This window comes from Schistocerca piceifrons, chromosome 1 (genome assembly GCF_021461385.2).
Source record: "Schistocerca piceifrons isolate TAMUIC-IGC-003096 chromosome 1, iqSchPice1.1, whole genome shotgun sequence".
Taxonomy (NCBI): domain Eukaryota; kingdom Metazoa; phylum Arthropoda; class Insecta; order Orthoptera; family Acrididae; genus Schistocerca; species Schistocerca piceifrons.
Genome location: NC_060138.1, coordinates 587,290,790 through 587,311,127, shown reverse-complemented (window position 1 = coordinate 587,311,127; position 20,338 = coordinate 587,290,790). Strand labels below are relative to the sequence as shown.

The following is a 20,338-nucleotide window of genomic DNA, read 5'->3' as shown; positions in this document are numbered from 1 at the left end:
CTCATTGTCAAGTGCACTATTTACGTATGTATTTTTTGTGATGTTACACAAACAAATAATGTGAGTGATATTTTGTGTTTTTTGGTTTTCTACATAAGGCACAGTACCTGATAACCTCAAAAAGACAACTACAGTGCAAAAGGCACAGAATAACACACATTCGGAAACCACACTTATATACATATTTGCACTTGACAATGAGAAAAAATTCTCAAAACACATCATGCTAGCATGAAAAAATTCGTTACTAGTGCAGGCTTTCAAAAACATTGATTATCACGTATGAAATTGAGTCAAACATTCCTATTTCCCAGACAATTTCAGTTCCAGTTAAATCAGTGGTTTTTATTAGATAATAAACCTTTATTAGATAATAAACCAGTCCTCGATAAGTCTTTTGAAGTGTGTTATGTACATATATCATATATAAAGTCCAAAAATGCGAGGGAGTATCCTGTATATAACTTTTACAGCTCAAAACGTTATTTCCCACATTTTACGTTTTCCCACATTTTACACCACGTTCTGAAGTCCCTGGAAAAGTGTAAAAGCAGGGTTTCACTGTATTTACTGGAGACCAAAGTGTTCTGGTGGCTAGTAGTCACCATCTAAACAGTGTGTTGATTCTATGTTCTGAGATTCAAGTTGCCAGCAGCCATAATGATACATGCCAGTTGCAGGGGATTGTGGCCTGGATGAAAGAATATTTGAAGTTATGGACTATGGGAACAGAGGAAATGGCTTCAGGACATGACCAAATACTTCTGCATCTGCACTTCATAGTATAAAAATTGGCTAAACAAATAAAAGTATGAAACTTAAAATCCAACTACTTATATTCCTTATTATTTGTGGCAATACACTGCGTATGGAAGAGGGAGGGGTGAATTTCAGGCCTTGGCATTGTAATAAACACGAAAATTAAAAATAAGATTACAGATATTTAAGGAATGAAGAAAAGTCAGCCAGAATAGCAAGACTATTTTCAAAATAAACTAAGGATACTCTATGGCTATCACTCAAGTCTAAGCACCAAATCGCTTGCTTCCTGATTAGAGGGTACAGGACCTATACAAAATGTTACACAAGCTATTAAGTAACAGCAACTCCCTTCCCACAGCAACTCCCTTCTCACACTGATAATGGGAATTTACCCAATGCAATAGTACGATAAAAACAACAGAATGGTCCTTCTGTAGGGAACATTGTGTATGATACAAAATAATGAAGGTTTCACCCAGTAGAAATTTATAAGAACATGTTTATGCTTAACTCACTCTTCCAGAATAAAATAAATAGAAAATGGACATAACAATGAGAAACTTGAACTCAAAAATAAATGGATTATATTTTATCAAACAATTAAGAAATTGCAAGATGTGATGGTCCAAAACCACTTATGAAATTTGAGTGAACATAGATTATTAAGATGCAGAGTAAAAATAGAAACAAGAAGTCTGAAATGTAGATTACCACAATTTATTTAGCAGCAGAAAGGTACACCAGATCAAATTAAGCAACAAGCTTGACATCTTAGAAAATGAAGGGTAAAAAGTTTTAGACATTAGAGGTAATATTTCACAAAGATACTAATGCAAACAGAAAATGAAGTTCCATATACAAAGTGAGAGGCAGCTGTTAAGGCAACAGTTTCGAGTAAACAGGGATGGAAATGTGACAGAATATGTTGAATTAAAGATAATAATTCAGAATTTTTTTGAGATCATTTGAGAAGAATCAATGAAAATATGTTATGATAATTAACTGAAAACAATATGAGCATAAAGAAAACAAAGCAGAAACTTGTGTTGGGTAGACACCACATATCATCAAGTTAAAATCCCAGGCAACAGAATAGCAAGCAACGAAGAGATAATTCTACAAGCATTCCAAGACTACTGTAAATGTTAATGTAGTACAAATAAGGAAACAAAGAAGTTAATAATGAAAATAAAGACATCACAGAAGTAAGTCCAGATGAGATGTATAAATCAAGGCAAGGTATGACAATAGAAAGGTGCCTGGAGATGATAGTGTTTCAGTATAAATGGTTAAATGTATGGGAAATGAATACAAAAGAAATTTGCAAAAGTGTTTATGGAATGTCTGTAGAAGACCAATTTTCCAAAACAGTGGCAATTTTATATATATTATATTTGGCAAGAAAGGAGACAGGCAAGACATCAAAAAATTACAGAAATGTCAGCCTCCTCTCAGTAATAACAAGATAGTCACTAAAGTTATCGGCATCCAAATAGGCTATAATTCATAGATTTTTAGATAGCTTTTGACTCAGTTTCAAATATATCTACACACATTACTAAATTAAAGCTCCTGCCACATTTTTCTCTCTGTATGTGAAGACTAATCACAGAAACTACTGTTGGGAGTTTGATACAGTTTTCACTAAGAGGTAGAGAGTGTGTAATATATGTACTGTATCTGTCCAAACAAGGGAAAATCCAGGATGGAATGTAACAATATTATGAGAAGGAAAGATGCCACTCACCATGCTGAGTCGCAGATAGTCACAACAAAAAGACTGTCACAAACAACCTTTTGGCCAGCAAGGACTTCATAAAACATAGATGACAGACACACACACACACACACACACACACACACACACACACACATACACACACACACACACAAATGCAACTCACACACACCTGACTGCAGCCTCTGGCAACTGAAGCCACACTCAATCAGTTGCCAGAGACTGCAGTCATGTATGTGTGAGGTGCGTTTGTGTGAGTGTGTGTGTGGCAGTCTTTTCATAATGTTATTGTATCTGTTCTATATTTAACAGGCATTTGGAGTGACATCTCAAAGGGACTGATGGAAGCTTGGTCAGCTATAAAGAGCATCTGGTGGGAAAAGCAAAAAAGTAAACAGCCATCGCAACTCCAGAGAGCAATGAAGCTTGACTGGAATCTATACAATCTATACACATACTATAAACTGAAGTCCTTCACTGAGTGAAGGCTAATATCAGGAACTACTGTTTGGATTTTGATACAGTTTTCAGTAATGGGTAGACTGATTCAGGAGAAAGGCTAGGAACATAATTTATTACCATTATACCAGATAAGACACTCGACTGTAGACACTTGGTACTACTCTTTTGCTGCCATGACAGGTTGCTAACACGTATTGACAGACTTAAAGAAAGAGCACAATGATTCAGTGTATGTACCGAAGATAAATTTAGAGGATTAGACTAGTCTGATGGTAGTGGCTATCTTATGCTGCTCTTGGCCCTAAGCGACCTTGCAGCTGTAATTGTATTCCATGGAGTATTTTATCTAGTTGACAATCATGTTATACTTTTACATTTTAGTTTTTTATTCATGTGACATTTCTGTTTCATGAGAGCGCTTTTGGTCAGATGTTTTCAATCATGTTGCAATTCCATGTAATTTTTTTATTCTGATGAAGATTGCCCTAGTGCAATCGAAACCATGGTCAATTGACAGAAAAATTTTGTGCAACTGATGTGGCTGTATATACATCCTGTAATTAAATAGCGTACAGTTGCTGTATCATAGCCAATAAACATGTTTAAAATTTCATAAATTTATAGGGTTGAAGAGGAAGTAATAAGCTACATGGAATATAAAAAGGTATAAAATTCCTCTGAAGTGGCATCCCTTGTGTAGGTGGTCAAGGAAAGGTATCTATCAAAAATAAATTTTAGAGACTATTCCACAAAATCTAATGGAGAGATATAATGGATATACATGCTGTTTCACATTAACATAGGCCTCAAAGTCTTATCCACTAAAATTTCAGATATGGAGTAAGAACTGAAAAAACTGGAAGCTAATGTGACCACATATAAAATTCAATATGCTTTACACATTCTTCGGACTGGATACATAACTTTGCTTCCAATTTGTGTCTCCTGTATCTACATTTAACCAAAACAATGTTTCTGATACCATTCAGTCAACAACATTATTGCATTATATAATAGAGACTATTTAACAGTAAGTATTCTTAGATATTTTATAAAAATAACTTACCTGATACTCTGGCAGTGTCTTTGCCATCAAGTATCTCAAACAGTGGTGATTACTTTTATTGTCCAGAGATATTAATAACTGCTTCAACCTGTCAATTACATCCTTATTTCAAGGACAGAACAAAACAAATTTATTAGATAAAACAAAAAGATAAAATTCTCAATTGAAAACTGATTCTTTTATTTTGTGAGGGAGAACAAATGTAGTTTTTCATGAAATCTTTGTGTTTTGCATTCGAGACCACATTCTTGTTAAATGCTGTGTCATCAGTTAAAAAAGTTTTAATATCTTCATAGATTTAAATCTAATGATAAAGTTATCAGAACTTGGAAAACAGAAACAAAAGAAAGCAATTTTTTTGGGAGAAAATGATGAAATGAAGATGTTACATGACATAATACAGCTAGACTCTGTCATATAAGATTCAGATAGAATGATGAGGAAGGATGGGTAGGAGGGCGGATGACAGGGAGAGGGAGAGAGGGGGGAAGGGGGGGAAGAGAGAGAGGGGGGGGGGGGGAGTACAACAGGTAAGCCATGGAGAAAAGAGAAAAGCATGGTTTGAGAATGACAGTAAACCTCATTTACTTACCTCAGTATGCATATCAAAAGATGATCTCACATAAAAAAAATATACGTGCAGAACAATCCAAATGTATGAAATGCCCCAGTAACAAAAGAAAATAAAAGTGGTCAGTGTCAAAGAAGACTACTTATGGAGGGAAGTGAGAGACGAGTGGAAAAACAAATGAAGTGCCCATGACAGATGAGCAACAAGAAAAGTGGACTATGACTGAAAGTAACGTGAAACTTCAGTTAGTTTGGTAATTCAGAGACATCATCAGAAGTTTCAATAATATCTCATACAAGAGATATTTCAAGTATATCCATTGTGATTATTTTTACAGTTACAACATATTTTTGAAATTGTACATTCTATCCAAAATTTTATTTTTTAAAATATGTCAGTGGGTACTTCACTTGTAAACTGAATGCACTTGTAGTGGTCCACGCCATTCATGGAAGGACATGTATCATGTACGTCAAATGTAGAGCTCAGGGTAAAGAAGTGTGTGATCACAATTGCTTTGTAAACATCGGGCCAGATACTGTCGGAAAGTATTACTCATGACATACGGAGTCTACCTGATGGAGAGTATTTGTAATCTCCGTGGAGCAAGAAGGAATGAAGTAACTCTGGTATCATGGAAGATCTCCAGCACCAAGGAAGATAAATACAATGTATGCAGCCAATTGTTGTTTTAAGCTATTGACAAGCATGTTAAAGAGACAGTATTGTGAAATGGAAAGTTACTACTCATCATATAGTGGAGATGCTCAGTTGCAGATAGGCACAACAAATATAGCTTTTGGCCAGTAAGGCCTTCATCAGAATTAGATGGTAAACACACACATACACAATAATGCAAACGTAACTCACACACACATGACTGACTCTCAGGCAACTGAGGCCACACTGCGAGCAGTGGCACCGGTACATGGTGGGTGTGGCAACTGGGTGGGTGTAAGGAGGAGGCTGGACAGGGAGGGAGAGGGATAGCAAGGTAGGCATGGTGGGCAGTGACTTGCTGTTGGGGAGCAAGGAGGGACAAGGTGGAATGAGGAAAAGGCAGCTATGTGCAGTCGGGAGGTTAGACAGAAGGAGTGGAAAGGCGGGGACGGGGCAATAGTGGAAAACGAGAGAAGTAGAAAGACAGGGTGTGTTGGAGGAATGAGGGCTGTGTAGTGCTGATGACTAATGAAGGTTGAGACCAGGAGGGTTACGGGAACATAGGATATATTGCAGGGAAAGTTCCTACCTGGTCAATTCAGAAAAGCTGATATGTTGGTGGGAAGGATCCATGTGGCACAGATTGTGAGGCAGTCATTGAAATGAAGTCTGTAATGTCTGGCAGCATGCTCAGCAACAGGGTGGTCCACTTGATTCCTGGCCACAGTTTGTTGGTGGCCATTCATGTGCACAGACAGACTGTTGGTTGTCATGACCACATAGAATGCAGTACGGTGGTTGTAGCTTCGCTTGTAGATCACGATCACATGACTGGTTTCACAGGTAGCCCTGCCTTTGTTGGGATAGCTGATGTTTGTGACCGGACTGGAGTAGATGGTGTTGGGAGGATTTATAATTTATAGGACAGGTCTTGCATCTAGGTCTATTACAGGGGTATGAGGCATGAGGTAAGGAGTTAGGAGCAGGGGAGAGTTAGTTGAAACCCTGGCAGAGAACATGGTTCAGTTGCTCCAGTACTGGGTGGTACTGCATTACGAGTTTCCCCTCATAGCACTGTGGGCATGACAACCAACCAGCTGTCTGTGGGTATGAATGGCCACCGACAAACTGTGGCCAAGAACAAGTGGACCACCTTGTTGCTGAGCACACTGCCAAACATGGCATCCTTCATTTCAATGACTGCTTCACAGCCTGTGCCATATGGATCCTTCCCACCAACACCAGCTTTTCTGATCTGCACAGGTGGGAACTTCCCTGTAATACATCCTTTGTTCCCATAATCCCCCTGGCCTCAACCTTCTTTAGTCACTGTCCTCTTCCATCCCGCCCCTGCTCTGTTCCCATTCCGGCGCTACACAGCCCTCATTCCTCCATCACACCAAGTCTTTTTACTTCTCTCCTTTTCCACTATCCCCTCCCCACCTCTCTGCTCCCACCATCTAACCACCCGACTGCACGTAGCTGCCCTACCCTCTTTCCACCTCGTCCCTCCACGCTCCCCAACAGCACGTCACTGTCCGCCACACATACCATACTATCCCTCGCCCTCCTCGGCCCAGCCTCCTCCTTACCCCCACCCAGTCGCCACTCCCATCATACACCAGTGCTGCTCCTCGCAGTGTGGCCTCAACTGCCTGAGACTGCACTCATGTGTGTGTGTGTGTGTGTGTGTGTGTGTGTGTGTTTGCCATCTAATTCTGATGAAGGCCTTACTGGCCAAAAGCTGTATTTGTGACAGTCTTTTTGTTGTGACTGCCTGCAACTCAGCATCTCCACTATACGGTGAGTAGTAAACTTTCCTTTTTGCAAGGTTGTTACATTGGGATTTTCCATTGTTTGACAAGTTAAAGAGAGGTCTTTGAGGCAGTAATATTAGTTGGCACTGGGAGTACTAACTTCCCAGGTAACATGTAACTGTTTATGGACATTTGTGACTATACACAGAGATAATTGGAACCAATCTACACTTTATTTAAGTAGAGAAGCAGTGTCTGGTTTTACAGCCAATTCACTTACAGGAATCTGCACAGAAGAAAGAAGTTCAATGCCAAAGAAGAACAGGGTACAGCATAGCTTGACCCTGAGGTAAATCAAACGAGTTGCAAGGTTGAACATCTACACCAATACAATAAAGGAGTGTTAAGGCAGAGGTGTTAGGTGTAGCTGTATAGAGTAATAGGTCTAGAACAGATGTTACTCAACCAGTCAAAACATCATCACATAAGCTAAATACAGCAGTCATCAGTCATTTAAATAAATGCTCCACAGGACGACTCCTTAATAAATCAGCAAAGAGAAGATGGATAGCCTAGGGCAACAGGGATCATAAAGAACAGTGTCAATGTGCCTGGGCTAAGAGCACCTGTCTAAACTGATGAAGCTCGCAACCATATATGACCTGCCAAGGGCCAGCACACAGCCAGCGGTGTCTGGCCAGCATGCAGCCATTGACAAATGATCCACCACGAGAGCACAGTCTATACCATTTTGACGCCAACATTCAGTCTATACGACCACGATGTCAGCATGCAGCTTACATCATCGAAATACCAACAGTCTAAATCATTGTCCCATCAGAACGCAATCACCAATGACTAGACCATCGCCAGCACACAGTACGACTATGGTGTGCTACACCAGTATTTCAGTTCAAAATTGTTTTTGTAGCCATAGTGCAGTGATTAGGTAATAATTGTGAATTTATTTATGCCAATGATAGCAGGGAAAATATCAGTACAGGTTAATACAGAAATGTTATTAAAAAAACTGGAAGACATACAGAGACAGGTAAACAAAAAGTTTTCACAAGTAATAGAACAATCTAATACAAAATTTTCACAGATCGATAAGCAATTCACACAGGTTATAAAATAATCTAATGAAAAAATTTAAAAGATCAGTAATATATTTGTAAAAATAATTGACAATGATGCTATATTTCAAGAGAGTATTAATGACATGTTTGTTTAACTACATCTGATTGAAGATGCCCATGAGCAAGTAATGTAAAACCTAAACAGATGCAACAAGAATTATAAACGCAGTTTAAAGACACTCACGAAACATTAGAGGCACATTTAAGACATAAGCTAGAGCAAAGACTCAACATCTTAAGAGAAGAAATATACAATGAAGTCTTGAAACAATGGGACTTAGTTCAGGAAGAGATACGTGAAAACATTAAAGATTTGCATACGGACATAGATAGTTTACATAACTTTACAGAAACAGAATGTAAGTTGGTAAAAGATCAGATGTCAGATGTGCAATTGCACAAAGAAATATTAGAACAGAGAAGTGACAATCGATATTCTGTATATTCACACGAGATACAGTCAGGTTAGGAGGAAAAAATACAAAGGAGATTTCACACACTTTAGGAAATGGGCAGCTTTCTGGGGAGGAAATCACTAACAACCATGGGACGAATTAGCAAAAACTAGAAAGGGAATTAACAGAAAGTCAAGTTAAAGGTAAATATTTTGATGCTACAACACTATTAGACGAATTAAAGTTGGGAAGTGGAATGAACTTTTATAAGCCTTTTCCAAAGTTTAAACCAGATGGGGAAGTACATCTAACCTACTTCCTGAGAGCATTTTGCAGGTCACTACCACAAAAGTTGGAAGACTATAGAAAGATAGATTTCATTTTGAATTACTTGCTAGGGGACACTACTGACTGGGGAAACGTCCACTCTGAAGACTTTACCTCATGGGACAATTTTCAAGAGAAATTCGGGTGTAAATATTCCCATCTAAAACAATATTAGAGAAGGAAAGTTGCTACTCACCATACAGCGGAGATGCTGAGTCACGATAGGCGCAACAAAACGATTCACACATTTGTAGCTTTCAGTCATTAAGGCCTTTGTCAGCAATACACACACACACACACACACACAAGCAATCTCCACTTGCACACACGTCTGCAGTCTCAGACAACTAAAACCAAACTGCAAGCAGCAGCACCAGTGCATGAAGAGAGTGATGACTGGGTGGGGTAAGGGGGAGCCTGGGGTGGGGAGGGGGAGGGCTAGTATTGGTGGGGGTGACGGACAGTGAAGTGCTGCAGTTTAGACACAGGGCAGGACAAAATGTGGGGAGGGGGGAGGGGGTAAGTAGCAGAAAGGAGACAAATAAAAAGAAATTAATAGACTGGGTGTCGTGGTGAAACGACAGCTGTGTAGTGCTGGAATGGGGACAGGGAGGGAGCTGGATGGGTGAGGGCAGTGACTAACGAAGGTTGAGGCCAGGGGGGTTACGGGAACGTAGGATGTATTACAGGGAAAGTTCCCACCTGCACAATTCAGAAAAGCTGGTGTTGGTGGGAAGGATCCATATGGCACAGGCTGTGAAGCAGTCACTGAGATGAGGGATATCATGTTTGGCAGTGTGTTCAGCAACAGGGTGGTCCACTTGTTTTTTGGCCACAGCTTATTGGCGGCCATTCATGTGAACAGACAGCTTGTTGGATTTCATGCCTACATAGAATGCAGCACAGTGGTTGCAGCTTAGCTTGTAAATCACATGACTGGTTTCACAGGTAGCCCTGCATTTGATGGGATAGGAGATGTTAGTTGCCAGACTGGAGTAGATGGTGGTAGGAGGATGTATGGGACAGAAGGAAGGAGAGGTTTTCTTATGGAGTATCATAACACTGGATGAGAAATAGGCCACATCCTACGAGCCAAAACTGAAACGCCAATCCAACAAATGGCATCATTATGGGTCGCCGCAAAAGTCGAAAGTGCATCAGGGCTCCAGTATGGTGAAAGTTATGGTGATTCTGTGTACGACTGTGATGGTGTTATCCTAATGCATTACGTTCCTCCATGGCAGACCGTCAATGCACAGTATTACTGTTCATTTTTGGAGCATCACCTGCGACCAGCTTTGCAAAAGAAGCGGCAACACTTTCTGAGCAACCCACCCATCATTTTGCACAACAATGCGTGGATGCATACAGTGCAAATTGTGGCTGCTCTGTTCAGTCGATGGAACTGGGACTTACTGTACTATCCACCGTACTCCCAGAACTTAAGTACTTGTGACTTTGATTTGATTCCAAAGATGAAGGAACCATTTCAACGCATTTGCTTCAGAATTGTTCCAGAGATTCAACTGGTAGTAGAATGCTCAATTCACACCATCAACAGAACACGCTCTGCTAATGGTATACTACAACTTCCACATTGCTGGCAACAGGTTCTACACAATGCTGGTGACTACTTTGAAGGACAGTAACAGGTGCAAACATGTAACTCTTTTGTATCGGTTGTGAATAAATAGTTGCCACTACTTAAGTTCCAACCCTCATAGAATGAATGGTAGCCATATGATCGGAGTGATAAAGGTCTGCTGACATCCTTAAATATTTATTTATACAGTTTTTGGCAAAGTATTCATTCATAGATAAGTTTGTTTGGATCAATGTTGACACCCTGCCATAATTCCTAACTCACAAGACAGGAAATTTTAACTGTGAATCACTACAAACACACACACACACACACACACACACACACACACACACACACACACACACACCAGTAACTTCATCATTGTGCCTCATAATCCACTCAGTGTCTACAGAGCGATATTGTCTGTGTAACAGAAAGTTTCCCTTTGGGTCAAGGCAAACACACCAACTTGTCTAAAACTGGGTATTTCATTAGCCATTCCTTTATTGATTTCCACCCCTAAATAATATTTCAACATATTACATTTCCTGTAATAATTTGCCTTCTAATTGGTTGGTTGGCTTGTGGGGGTTGAAGGGACCAGACTGTAAACGTCATCGGTCCCTTTTTCCACGACCATGAAACATCCACAAGGAATAAAAACAAGCAAGGGAGAGGACAAGGGATGACACAGAATAAGAAAGACACAGACAAAGACCAGAAAAAAGGAAATAAAAGCACACAGAACATTACAGTGGTTGGCCGAGCATGAAGAAGAAAAAGAAAAGAAAAGAAAAAGGGGGGGGGGGAAGCCAACCACCAAGAGACTCACTAAAAACTCCAATCTAAAACCCCGTAGGCCAAAGGCCAGACTCAACACACAAAAGAGACAAAAGCTCAGATTGAGAGGTAAAAGCCCCCTGCTCTAATAAAACCCAAAACTAAGACTGCCATTGCAGCATCATCTGTTAAAAGTGTAGGGAGCGTATCAGGCAGCACAAACGTCTGCCTGAGCGCAGTTAAAAGCAGACAGTCAAACAAGATGTGGACTACTGTCAACACTGATTCACAGCGACATAGAGGTGGGTTCTCGCGGTGCAATAAATGATTGTAGGTCAGCCAGGTGTGGCCAATGCGTAGCCGGCAGAGAACAACTGAGTCCTTGTGAGAGGCTTGCATGGAGCAGTGCCACACACCTGTAGTCTCCTTGAGAACCCAAAGTTTGCTGGGTGAAGGCCAGGTGTGCCATTCATCACCACAGGTACCAAGGACTTTCTGCTGCAATATTGACTGGAGATCACATTCCAAAATGCCAATCTCCAGGGCGAGTTCACTGATAGCCTGTTTGGCCAGCCTGTCAACACATCCATTACCCAGAATGCCGACATGACCTGGGGTCCACACAAAAACCACAGAGTGGTCGCAACAGGCAAGAGCAAGGATGGACTCCTGGATAGCCATCACCAGACAGGAGCAAGGAAAACATCGATCGATAGCCTCAGATTGATTCCCAAGAGTAAAAGCATAACCATCTCGACCAGCAACCATCAAATCATTGGTATAAACTATGTCAGAGCCATGAAATGCAGCAAGGATGAAATGAAAGTGTCGACGGAGGGCCTCAGGAGGGACGGAGTCTTTCGAGTCTTATGCCAAATCCAGCTGAAGGCATGGGCAGGGCACACACCATTGGGATATATAGGCCCGGAAAAGAGGTGGGAGAGGGAAAAACGCAAGCCCAGAGGGAAGAGAGCAGACGTGAACTGCAATTGTCCTCCCTGACAGGGGCTGCCGTTCTGGAAGATGGGCGACTGAGTTGGGGAACAGAAGATGGTAATTTGGATGCCTGGGCAAGCTACAAACATGTACAGCATAAGTGGCCAGTAGTCACTGGCACCAGATCTGCAATGGAGGGACACTCAATGCCTTGTACAGTCATAGAAGGGTGGACCGATCGGCACCCCAGCTGGTGTGACTCAAGCAACGAAGAGCGTTAAGATGTCGCCAGCACATTTGTTTAAGCCCGATGAGGGAGCCAAGTCAATCGGGTACCAAAAAGCAATCCCAAAAACTGATGCGTCTCCACCACAGCAAGAGGTTCACCGTCAAGATAAAGCCATTGCTCGGGGTGAACAGTGTGACACCAGCAGAAATACATGACGCAAGTCTTGGCGGCCGATAACTGGAAGCCGCGCGTTACGGTCAAAGACTGCAGCTTGCGGATAGTGCCCTGCTGCTGCCATTCAGCAACTGCAATTCCAGTGGAGCTGTAGTACAGGCAAAAGTCGTCAGCATACAAAGAAGGTGATACACACGTTCCCAGAGCTGCAGCTAGCCCACTGATAGCAACTAAAAAGAGTCACACACTCATGACAGAGCCTTGCGGGACCCCATTCTCCTGGACTCGGGAGGAACTATGGGAGGGACCAATTTGCACACGGAAGGAACGAAGCAACAGAAAATTATGAATAAAAATTGGGAGCGGGCCCCTAGGACCCCACCCATGAAGCGTGGTGAGGATGTGATGTCGCCATGTCATATCACATGCCGTCCGCAAGTCAAAAAAGATGGCAACCAGATGCTGGCAGCAGGCAAATGTCGTACGGATGGCAGACTCCAGGCACACCAGATTATCGGTGGCAGAGCGGCCCTTACAGAACCCACCCTGAGACAGAGACAGAAGGCCCTGAGACTCAAGTAGCCAACTCCACCTCCGGCTCACCATGCGTTTGAGCAACTTACACAGAATGTTGGTGAGGCTAATGGGCCGGTAGCTGTCCACCTCCAGGGGGTTCTTGCCAGGTTTCAACACTGGTAAGATGATGCTTTCCTGCTATTGTGATGGGAACTTACCCTCAACCCAGATACATTTGGAAAGGTCTAGGAGGTGTCACTGGCAGTCCACCGAGAGGTGTCTGAGCATCTGATAGTGGATGTGATCCGGTCCGGGAGCCATATCAGGGCAAGCAGCTAGGGCACTTTGGAATTCCTACTCACTGTATGGAACACTGTATGATTCGGGGTGGTGTGTATGGAATGAAAGGCTCTGACGTTCCAACCGCTCTTTCAGGGAGTGGAAGGCCAGCACGTAATTCACAGAAGCGGACCTCTGAGCATAATGCTCTTCTAAGAGTTCTGCAATCATGTCTGAGTCAGTATAGACTGCTCCATTCAGGGAAAGCCTAGGTGCACTGACAGGAGTCTGCTATCCATAGAGTCACCTAATCTTGGTCCAAACCTGCAATGGGGAGTTACGGTTGCCAATGGTGGAGACATACCTTTCCCAGTACTCTAGCTTCCGTCGGCAAATAGAGCATCGGGCTCGGGCACAGAGCAGCTTAAAGGCAATGAGCTGTTCCAGTGATGGGTGCCACTTATGACATTGGAAGGCCCACCTGTGATCTATAATCACGTCAGCGATCTCTGGTGATTACCAAGGGACAGTCCTCCGCCGAGGGGACCTGGAAGAACAAAGAATTGGAGATTCCACTGTAGAAATGATGCTGGTGGTTATTGTGTGAACCACCACGTCAATGGCGTCATGAGAAAGAGGCTCAATAGTGGCAATGGAGACAAATGAGTCCCAGTCAGCCTTATTCAAGGCCCATCTGGGGAGGCGCCCGAAAGAGTGATGTAGCGGCAGTGATAGAAAGATCGGAAACTGGTCACTACCGCACAAGTCATCATGCACACTCCATTGAACAGATGGTAGAAGGCCAGGGCTCCAGACCGTAAGGTCAATGGCTGAGTACATGCCATGCACCACACTGAAATGTGTGGAGGTACCATTATTTAAGAGAGAAAAGTTTAGCTGTGCCAACACTTGCTCAATGATACTGCCTCAGCCTGTTGCCACCAATCCACCCCACAAAGGGTTATGGGCATTAAAGTCGCCCAGTAACAGAAAAGGTGGCGGCAGTTGGGCTATCAGCACAGCCAATACAGGCTGTGGGACATCACCATCTGGTGGAAGTAGATACTGCAGACATTAACAGCCTGAAGCGTCCACACCCTAACAGCAACAGCCTCTAAAGGTGTTTGAAGAGGTACACACTCACTGTAAAGAGAGTTAAGGACGTAGACACAGACTCCATCAGATATCCTCGCATAAGCTGCCTGATTCTTATAATAACCCCGATAGACACGGAGGGCGCGGGTTCGCATCGCTGGGAACCAAGTTTGCTGGAGAGCAATGCAGAAGAAAGGGTGAAGGCTTATAAGTTGTCGGGGCTTGGCAAGGTGGTGGAAAAAACCGCTGCAATTCCACTGGAGAATGACATCGTCCACGGTCAAAAAAGGCGTGAAGGGACCGAGGAGGCAGATTACGCTGCTGGGACATCTACCACCACTGAAGGAGAGCCTGAACCAAGAACCATTGCATCTGAGGTAGAGGCGAGATCAAGGTAATTGGGGGATATCAAAATCTGCAAATCATCCTCAGACGCAGAGCTGGTTGTAACAGGTGGCACAGAGGCAACCTGAACCTCTTCCTTCTTACCCAGCTTTTTCTTCTTCTTCCCCTCCTCCCACTGCTCCCCATCAATTTGGGGGTTGGTACCCAAAGGAGGTACCTTGGGAGCACCAGAAGAACCACTGTCCAACATCAGAGACACTGGAGGTTTAACAAATGCAGGGACAGCCATCGCCAATGGGGCCAACGAAGTCACAGTCGCAGCATGTGATGTAGTCACTGGAACAGGATGAAGTCATTCGTATTTCCTCTTTGCATCTTGATTGGTGTGCCTGCCCAGGACTTTTATCTCCATTATTCACCGCTCCTTATGGAGAACAGAGCAGTCAGGTGAGCAGGGACTGTGGTGGTTCCCACAGTTGACACAAGTAGGAGGAGGCACACGCGGAGTGCCCAGGTGCAGAGGACGACCACAATCCCTGCATGTGGCGCTGGAGGTACAGCAAGATCTTATGGGTCCCAACTTCCAGCACTTGAAGCACCGCATAGGGCGAGGGACGTACGGTTTCATGTCACAATGGTAAACCATCACCTTGACCTTTTCAGGTAATGAGTCACCCTCAAAAGCCAAGATGAAGGCACCGGTAGAAACCCTGTTGTCTTTGGGTCCCATATGCATGCACCAGACAAAGTGGACACCCCCTCGCTCTAAGTTGGCGCGTAGCTCCTCAACTGACTGCAAGAGGAGGTCTCGATGGAAAATAATACCCCGGAACATGTGGAGGCTTTTATAGGGTGTAATAGAGGCAGGGATGTCACCCAGCCTGTCACAGGCAAGCAACGCCCGCAACTGGGCTGAGGAGGCCGTTTGGATCAAAATCGACCCGCTGTGCATTTTGGACAATGCCGCCACTTCCTCGAACCCATCTTCAAGGTGGTCAACAAAAAACTGGGGCTTCATTTCCTGAAAGATCGCTTCATCAGTCCTGCTGCAAACTAGGTACTGAGGCGAATATGGCTCACGAGACCTGGTCGCCCTATGGTCCTCCCAAGGTGTGGCCAGGGAGGGAACAATCAAAAATCATAGGTCACAGCATCAAAATCATCACTTACTCACTTTGAGACAGCTGGGGCCAAGCAACCACCAGCTTCATCCAATTTAATCCGTTTCATTGTGGGTCATCCGCCCTGATGCCACCCACTCCGACCAGGGGCTCTCCCCACAGGTGCCACCCAGCCTCAGCAAGGGCCACCTGGCAGGATGGCCATTGCTGGGAGTCCTGGTGCCCCAGAAAGGATGGGCACATACTCCTTGACATACATGGGGAGGTCTCAGCTCTGGAATCAGCAGTGTGATCCCTGTGTTGTCAGGGGGCCAAGAGGATACATGAGAACCACACCATGACAGACTGGCTACCGCGGGGGATTTTGGGTGCCAGAACTGTAGTGGGCGTGAAGGATGGGATGGCACAGGAGACAAGAAGTAGGCAAGCCATAAGACGTTGGGTGCAAACCCCTCTACACGACAATAAGTAGCATGCAAGATCTTGATGCATGATGGACAAACAAAAAACACCACATAAGGCGTACTTCCCCAATTGGTACGCACTATCAACAGAAATTTGGAAAAGGTGGAGGTCAAACCAGAGAGGGGACCATCACAGAAAAGCCAAAACATAGGAGACTCCTTTTAGTCGCCCCTCACAACAGGCAGGAATACCGTGGGCCTGTTCTTACCCCCGGACCCACAGGGTGGGCCTTCTAATTCACAGATAGCTCAATATAGTAGTAGCGTACTGCACTGCCATCAACAGGTGATCTTACACACTGGTGTTCAATGTGTATGTGAGAGTTGATACATTGCTGCTAAACCAACCGTATGACAAGTAGTAATGTAACTTAAGGTGGTCCAAGATGGTCTTGAAACAAGACAACTAGGACTAATTCTCTCACTGCCTACAGCCACCACTTTTCCACCCTATAAACAGCACTGGGATTTTCACAGTATAAAGCTTGTTTTAAATGCATTACTCAGTTTACATCTGTTGTCTCAGTTTATTACATTTCTACAATCTGAATTTCAGCATATATTTGTGCAGTCTGAATTTCAGTAGGTTGTACTAATAAGCGTGTCACTGGAGTTCACTGCACACACTAGAGAAATGCATTGCATCTCTACTGTTGCTTTCTTACCCACATTGTGAGCCAATCTGGAGGTGGAAGTGCAGCAACCTTATTGCAAGAACAAGATCAAGGGGATTAAATTCTCATGTTGTTCACAACCACACACACTGACTATGCAGATAACACTTGCCTAAACCCATTAAAACGTATAGGTCACTGGGTATTAGTTGTCTTAGTTGATTAAATTCATGGAATGTGAATTTCCATAAGTTCTCTCACAACACTATCCCAATAAGAAGTAGGTATGCAAGCTAATTTGTGTCGTCCCAGTTAATTACACGCCCCTTCAAGATGAGGTGTTTTAGAATGGGGGCTTGCTGAGCTGTAGAAGACATGTAAATCATTCGAACAGAATTTTTAGTTTTTGAACACTGCACCCATTTTGGAGAAATGAGATTTTTTGTTTGTTTTTAATGTGAAATATCTTTGCCTGCATGTTGGAAGAACCAAGTCTTGGTTTGAGGGCTGAAAGCACAGTTGATCGTACACAATTTATTTTCAAAAACATGGTGCCAGAAAAGGGTAACTAAGGAGAAGCTTTATCATCAATGCAGGGAAAAGACAGACTGCTACTTATTGTAGAGAAGACATGTCAAGTTGCAGACAGGCACAATTACAAGATACTTACATAAAGCTTTTGGCCACAGTCTTCATTAGTATAAGAGACATGCACACCATTCACACACACAAGCATGCAAGTTGGCGGTCGTGTGTGTGTGTGAGATGTGCTTGCTTGGGTGTGTGAATGTTTGTCTCTCTTTTACTGATGCAGGCTGTGACTGAAATCTTTATTTAAGTCTTTTAATTGTCCTTGTCTGCAACTTGATGGGTCTTCTTTATGGTAATTAGCAATCTGTCTTTTCCTACACTGATGATATTCCTGCTTGGAGTTTCCACTGTTTAAGGAGTAGCTTTTTGATTCTGATCTTCATTCAGTCCCTTCCTTTTGTGATTTGGCTTCTGGTGAAAAGTATGGTCGATTTTAATGTGATGCTCTTTTTCTCGGTTCCTATAAAAAAAAGAAAATTGTATTCAGATACTTTCCATCATTACTTAGACTGTCCATGACTGATAGGGAATGGGCTCTGTCACTGAGCAGTCTCAGTATGCACACAGCTGAAGCACTGTTCAGTCAGCATTCATATCACACATTTTGTAGCCAATGCAACGTCACGGCAAATCCATGTCCTCACTATAAGAGCCATTATATAGGATGACACAGGAAGAAAAGTCAATAATCAGAATTTAGTATCCCAATCTACAGCAGATGTCAATAGCAGCAGCAACTGAGAGATCCTGCAACTCACCAGCAGAAAAGTCACTGCAGCAGGCTGCAAGGGCTTAACTGGGGTGTCAAGTGCAGTACCACTAACCGAGATAGATGCTAGCCAGCTGTCAGGCTCAGCACTGGTTCCAAGATATAGTCAACCATGATAATACTACAATTTCTTTTTGAACTGTCTGGTTTTAATTACTGGTAAATATACAATGTGCAGCAGCAGCAGCACACAGTATCAGGAGCAACTAAAACTGCAGCAGGAACAGAAGCAGCAGATGCAAGAACTGCATGCTGTATCCTTATTTCTTGTGCCAGCAACATCAGTTGGTTGTTACAGCAATGCCCTCACTGCAATTTCCCTACTTCAGTGAGGCTTCAAAGAGCTGGGAGATATTCCGGTGTAATTTTCAACAGCTCTGTCATGCTTATAACATTTCTGAATATACAGCAAAGTACTTTACTCCTGTGTTCTATCAGTATTTTGTATGAAATGGTGCAGAAATAGTTACCACCTGCAAACTCCACTGATTTATGTTTTAATAAATTTTGCCTTGTTAACCAAAAGCTATTGTCATCAGATGCAATTTGTGGCAGCTAGGCTAAAGTTTAATCAATGTCATAAACAACATGGGCAGTTTTACACAGATGTGTTGCTGATCTGCAGTATAATTATGACAGTGTAATTCCCCTTGCCACAATTGTACGGTGTCCAATGCAGAATCATTGATTCACAATGTGGTCATTGCCCAGCCCCTGACAGGAAAGCCATGGCTAAAGTATCAGCCACAGCAATCCTAGTCTTATGCCATTCTTTAAGAGTGTTAAATCTTTCGAGGTTGCTTCCATAGCTAAGCATAGCTCCACTAACAAAATTCAGGTGCTTGTGACAAAGCAAGCTGGGATAATTTTAATTCCCCTCTTATTTTGCCATCTGCCTCCCTACATTCTTTTTGTTACTTTTAACTGTTTAGCAGTGCAGTACGACATCACCGAGGACAATCAACAAAAAAATAAAATGCAGGTGGGACCGCTACATGCTAAAAGCAGTTAGCTAATGTGGTGAGCAACAGCCAGCTGATGGTTCAACTTATCACCATCTTCTTACACTCCTACAGTCTCATCAGAGTTTATGACCATCTAGATCACTGGCATCTCATAGGATGACATTGATCATAATGATTCATTCCCACTCAGTGTAAAGTAAATCTTTTTCTAATACTAAGCAAGAGGGTCAAAAATGCCTTTCCATCTCAATGTTGAAGTGCGCACCACATGTCAGTAAAACTGCTGTCATACCCAATTGTGTGTCGATAAGCTGCACACTGGCATCGCGTAACAACACAGATCTGTTAAGATGGTCGTCCTCCTGGGAAATTTCAGAAATTAATATTTTTGCTTAATATGTTCTCTGGGTTCTCTACTTCATTGTAGTGTTCAACCCAAGTTCCCAAGCAACTCCACTGTCAAGTTATAAGGCGATTTGTGAAAAAGAGTCTCCGAAAACCGTTCAGAGTGGGAAAAAATAGTCAACATTACATCTAATATGACAGCAAGTAATTTTAATGATGGCCTAACAGGCATTATGGAAATTATGAACATGCTCAAACTTGAGATCAGACTAGCCTGTTACTACTTCAGCACAAAAGTGAAAGAAATATGTATCAAGTAAGCAGAGCAGTGGATGACAGAAGCTACCAAAGAAATCTGTAGGACCACCATGGCTGCAAATAAAATGGAGGAGGACCCCTTTTGGATCTGAAGAAATTGCTGTATGGTCCAGGAATTGCTGACTAGATGTATGTTTAACTTAACTACAAAAAATGTAACCAATACTTTAGACAAGGTTTTCTCCAAATCACATTTTTCAAATTGGCTGAGAAGATAACTTGAGAACAGTACATACGATAGCATTCTACATTTTTTAATATTCTCTATCAGCGTGCACAGCCATTTTATGTGATATTCAAAAGTCTATTTTTGGTGCACACTTTTCTCTCAATGT

General features: G+C 42.7%; 1 protein-coding gene across 2 annotated transcripts in view; it reads right to left on the bottom strand.

Moving 5' to 3' along the window:
• LOC124802838 (protein SERAC1) overlaps window positions 1-20,338 on the bottom strand; it is a 292,435-nt gene that overhangs the window by 180,074 nt on the left and 92,023 nt on the right. For both annotated transcript variants that reach the window (XM_047263863.1, XM_047263854.1), the window contains exon 5: window positions 4,029-4,130. In XM_047263863.1, coding sequence (XP_047119819.1) covers window positions 4,029-4,130 — 102 coding nt within the window. The remainder of the gene's footprint in view (window positions 1-4,028; window positions 4,131-20,338) is intronic.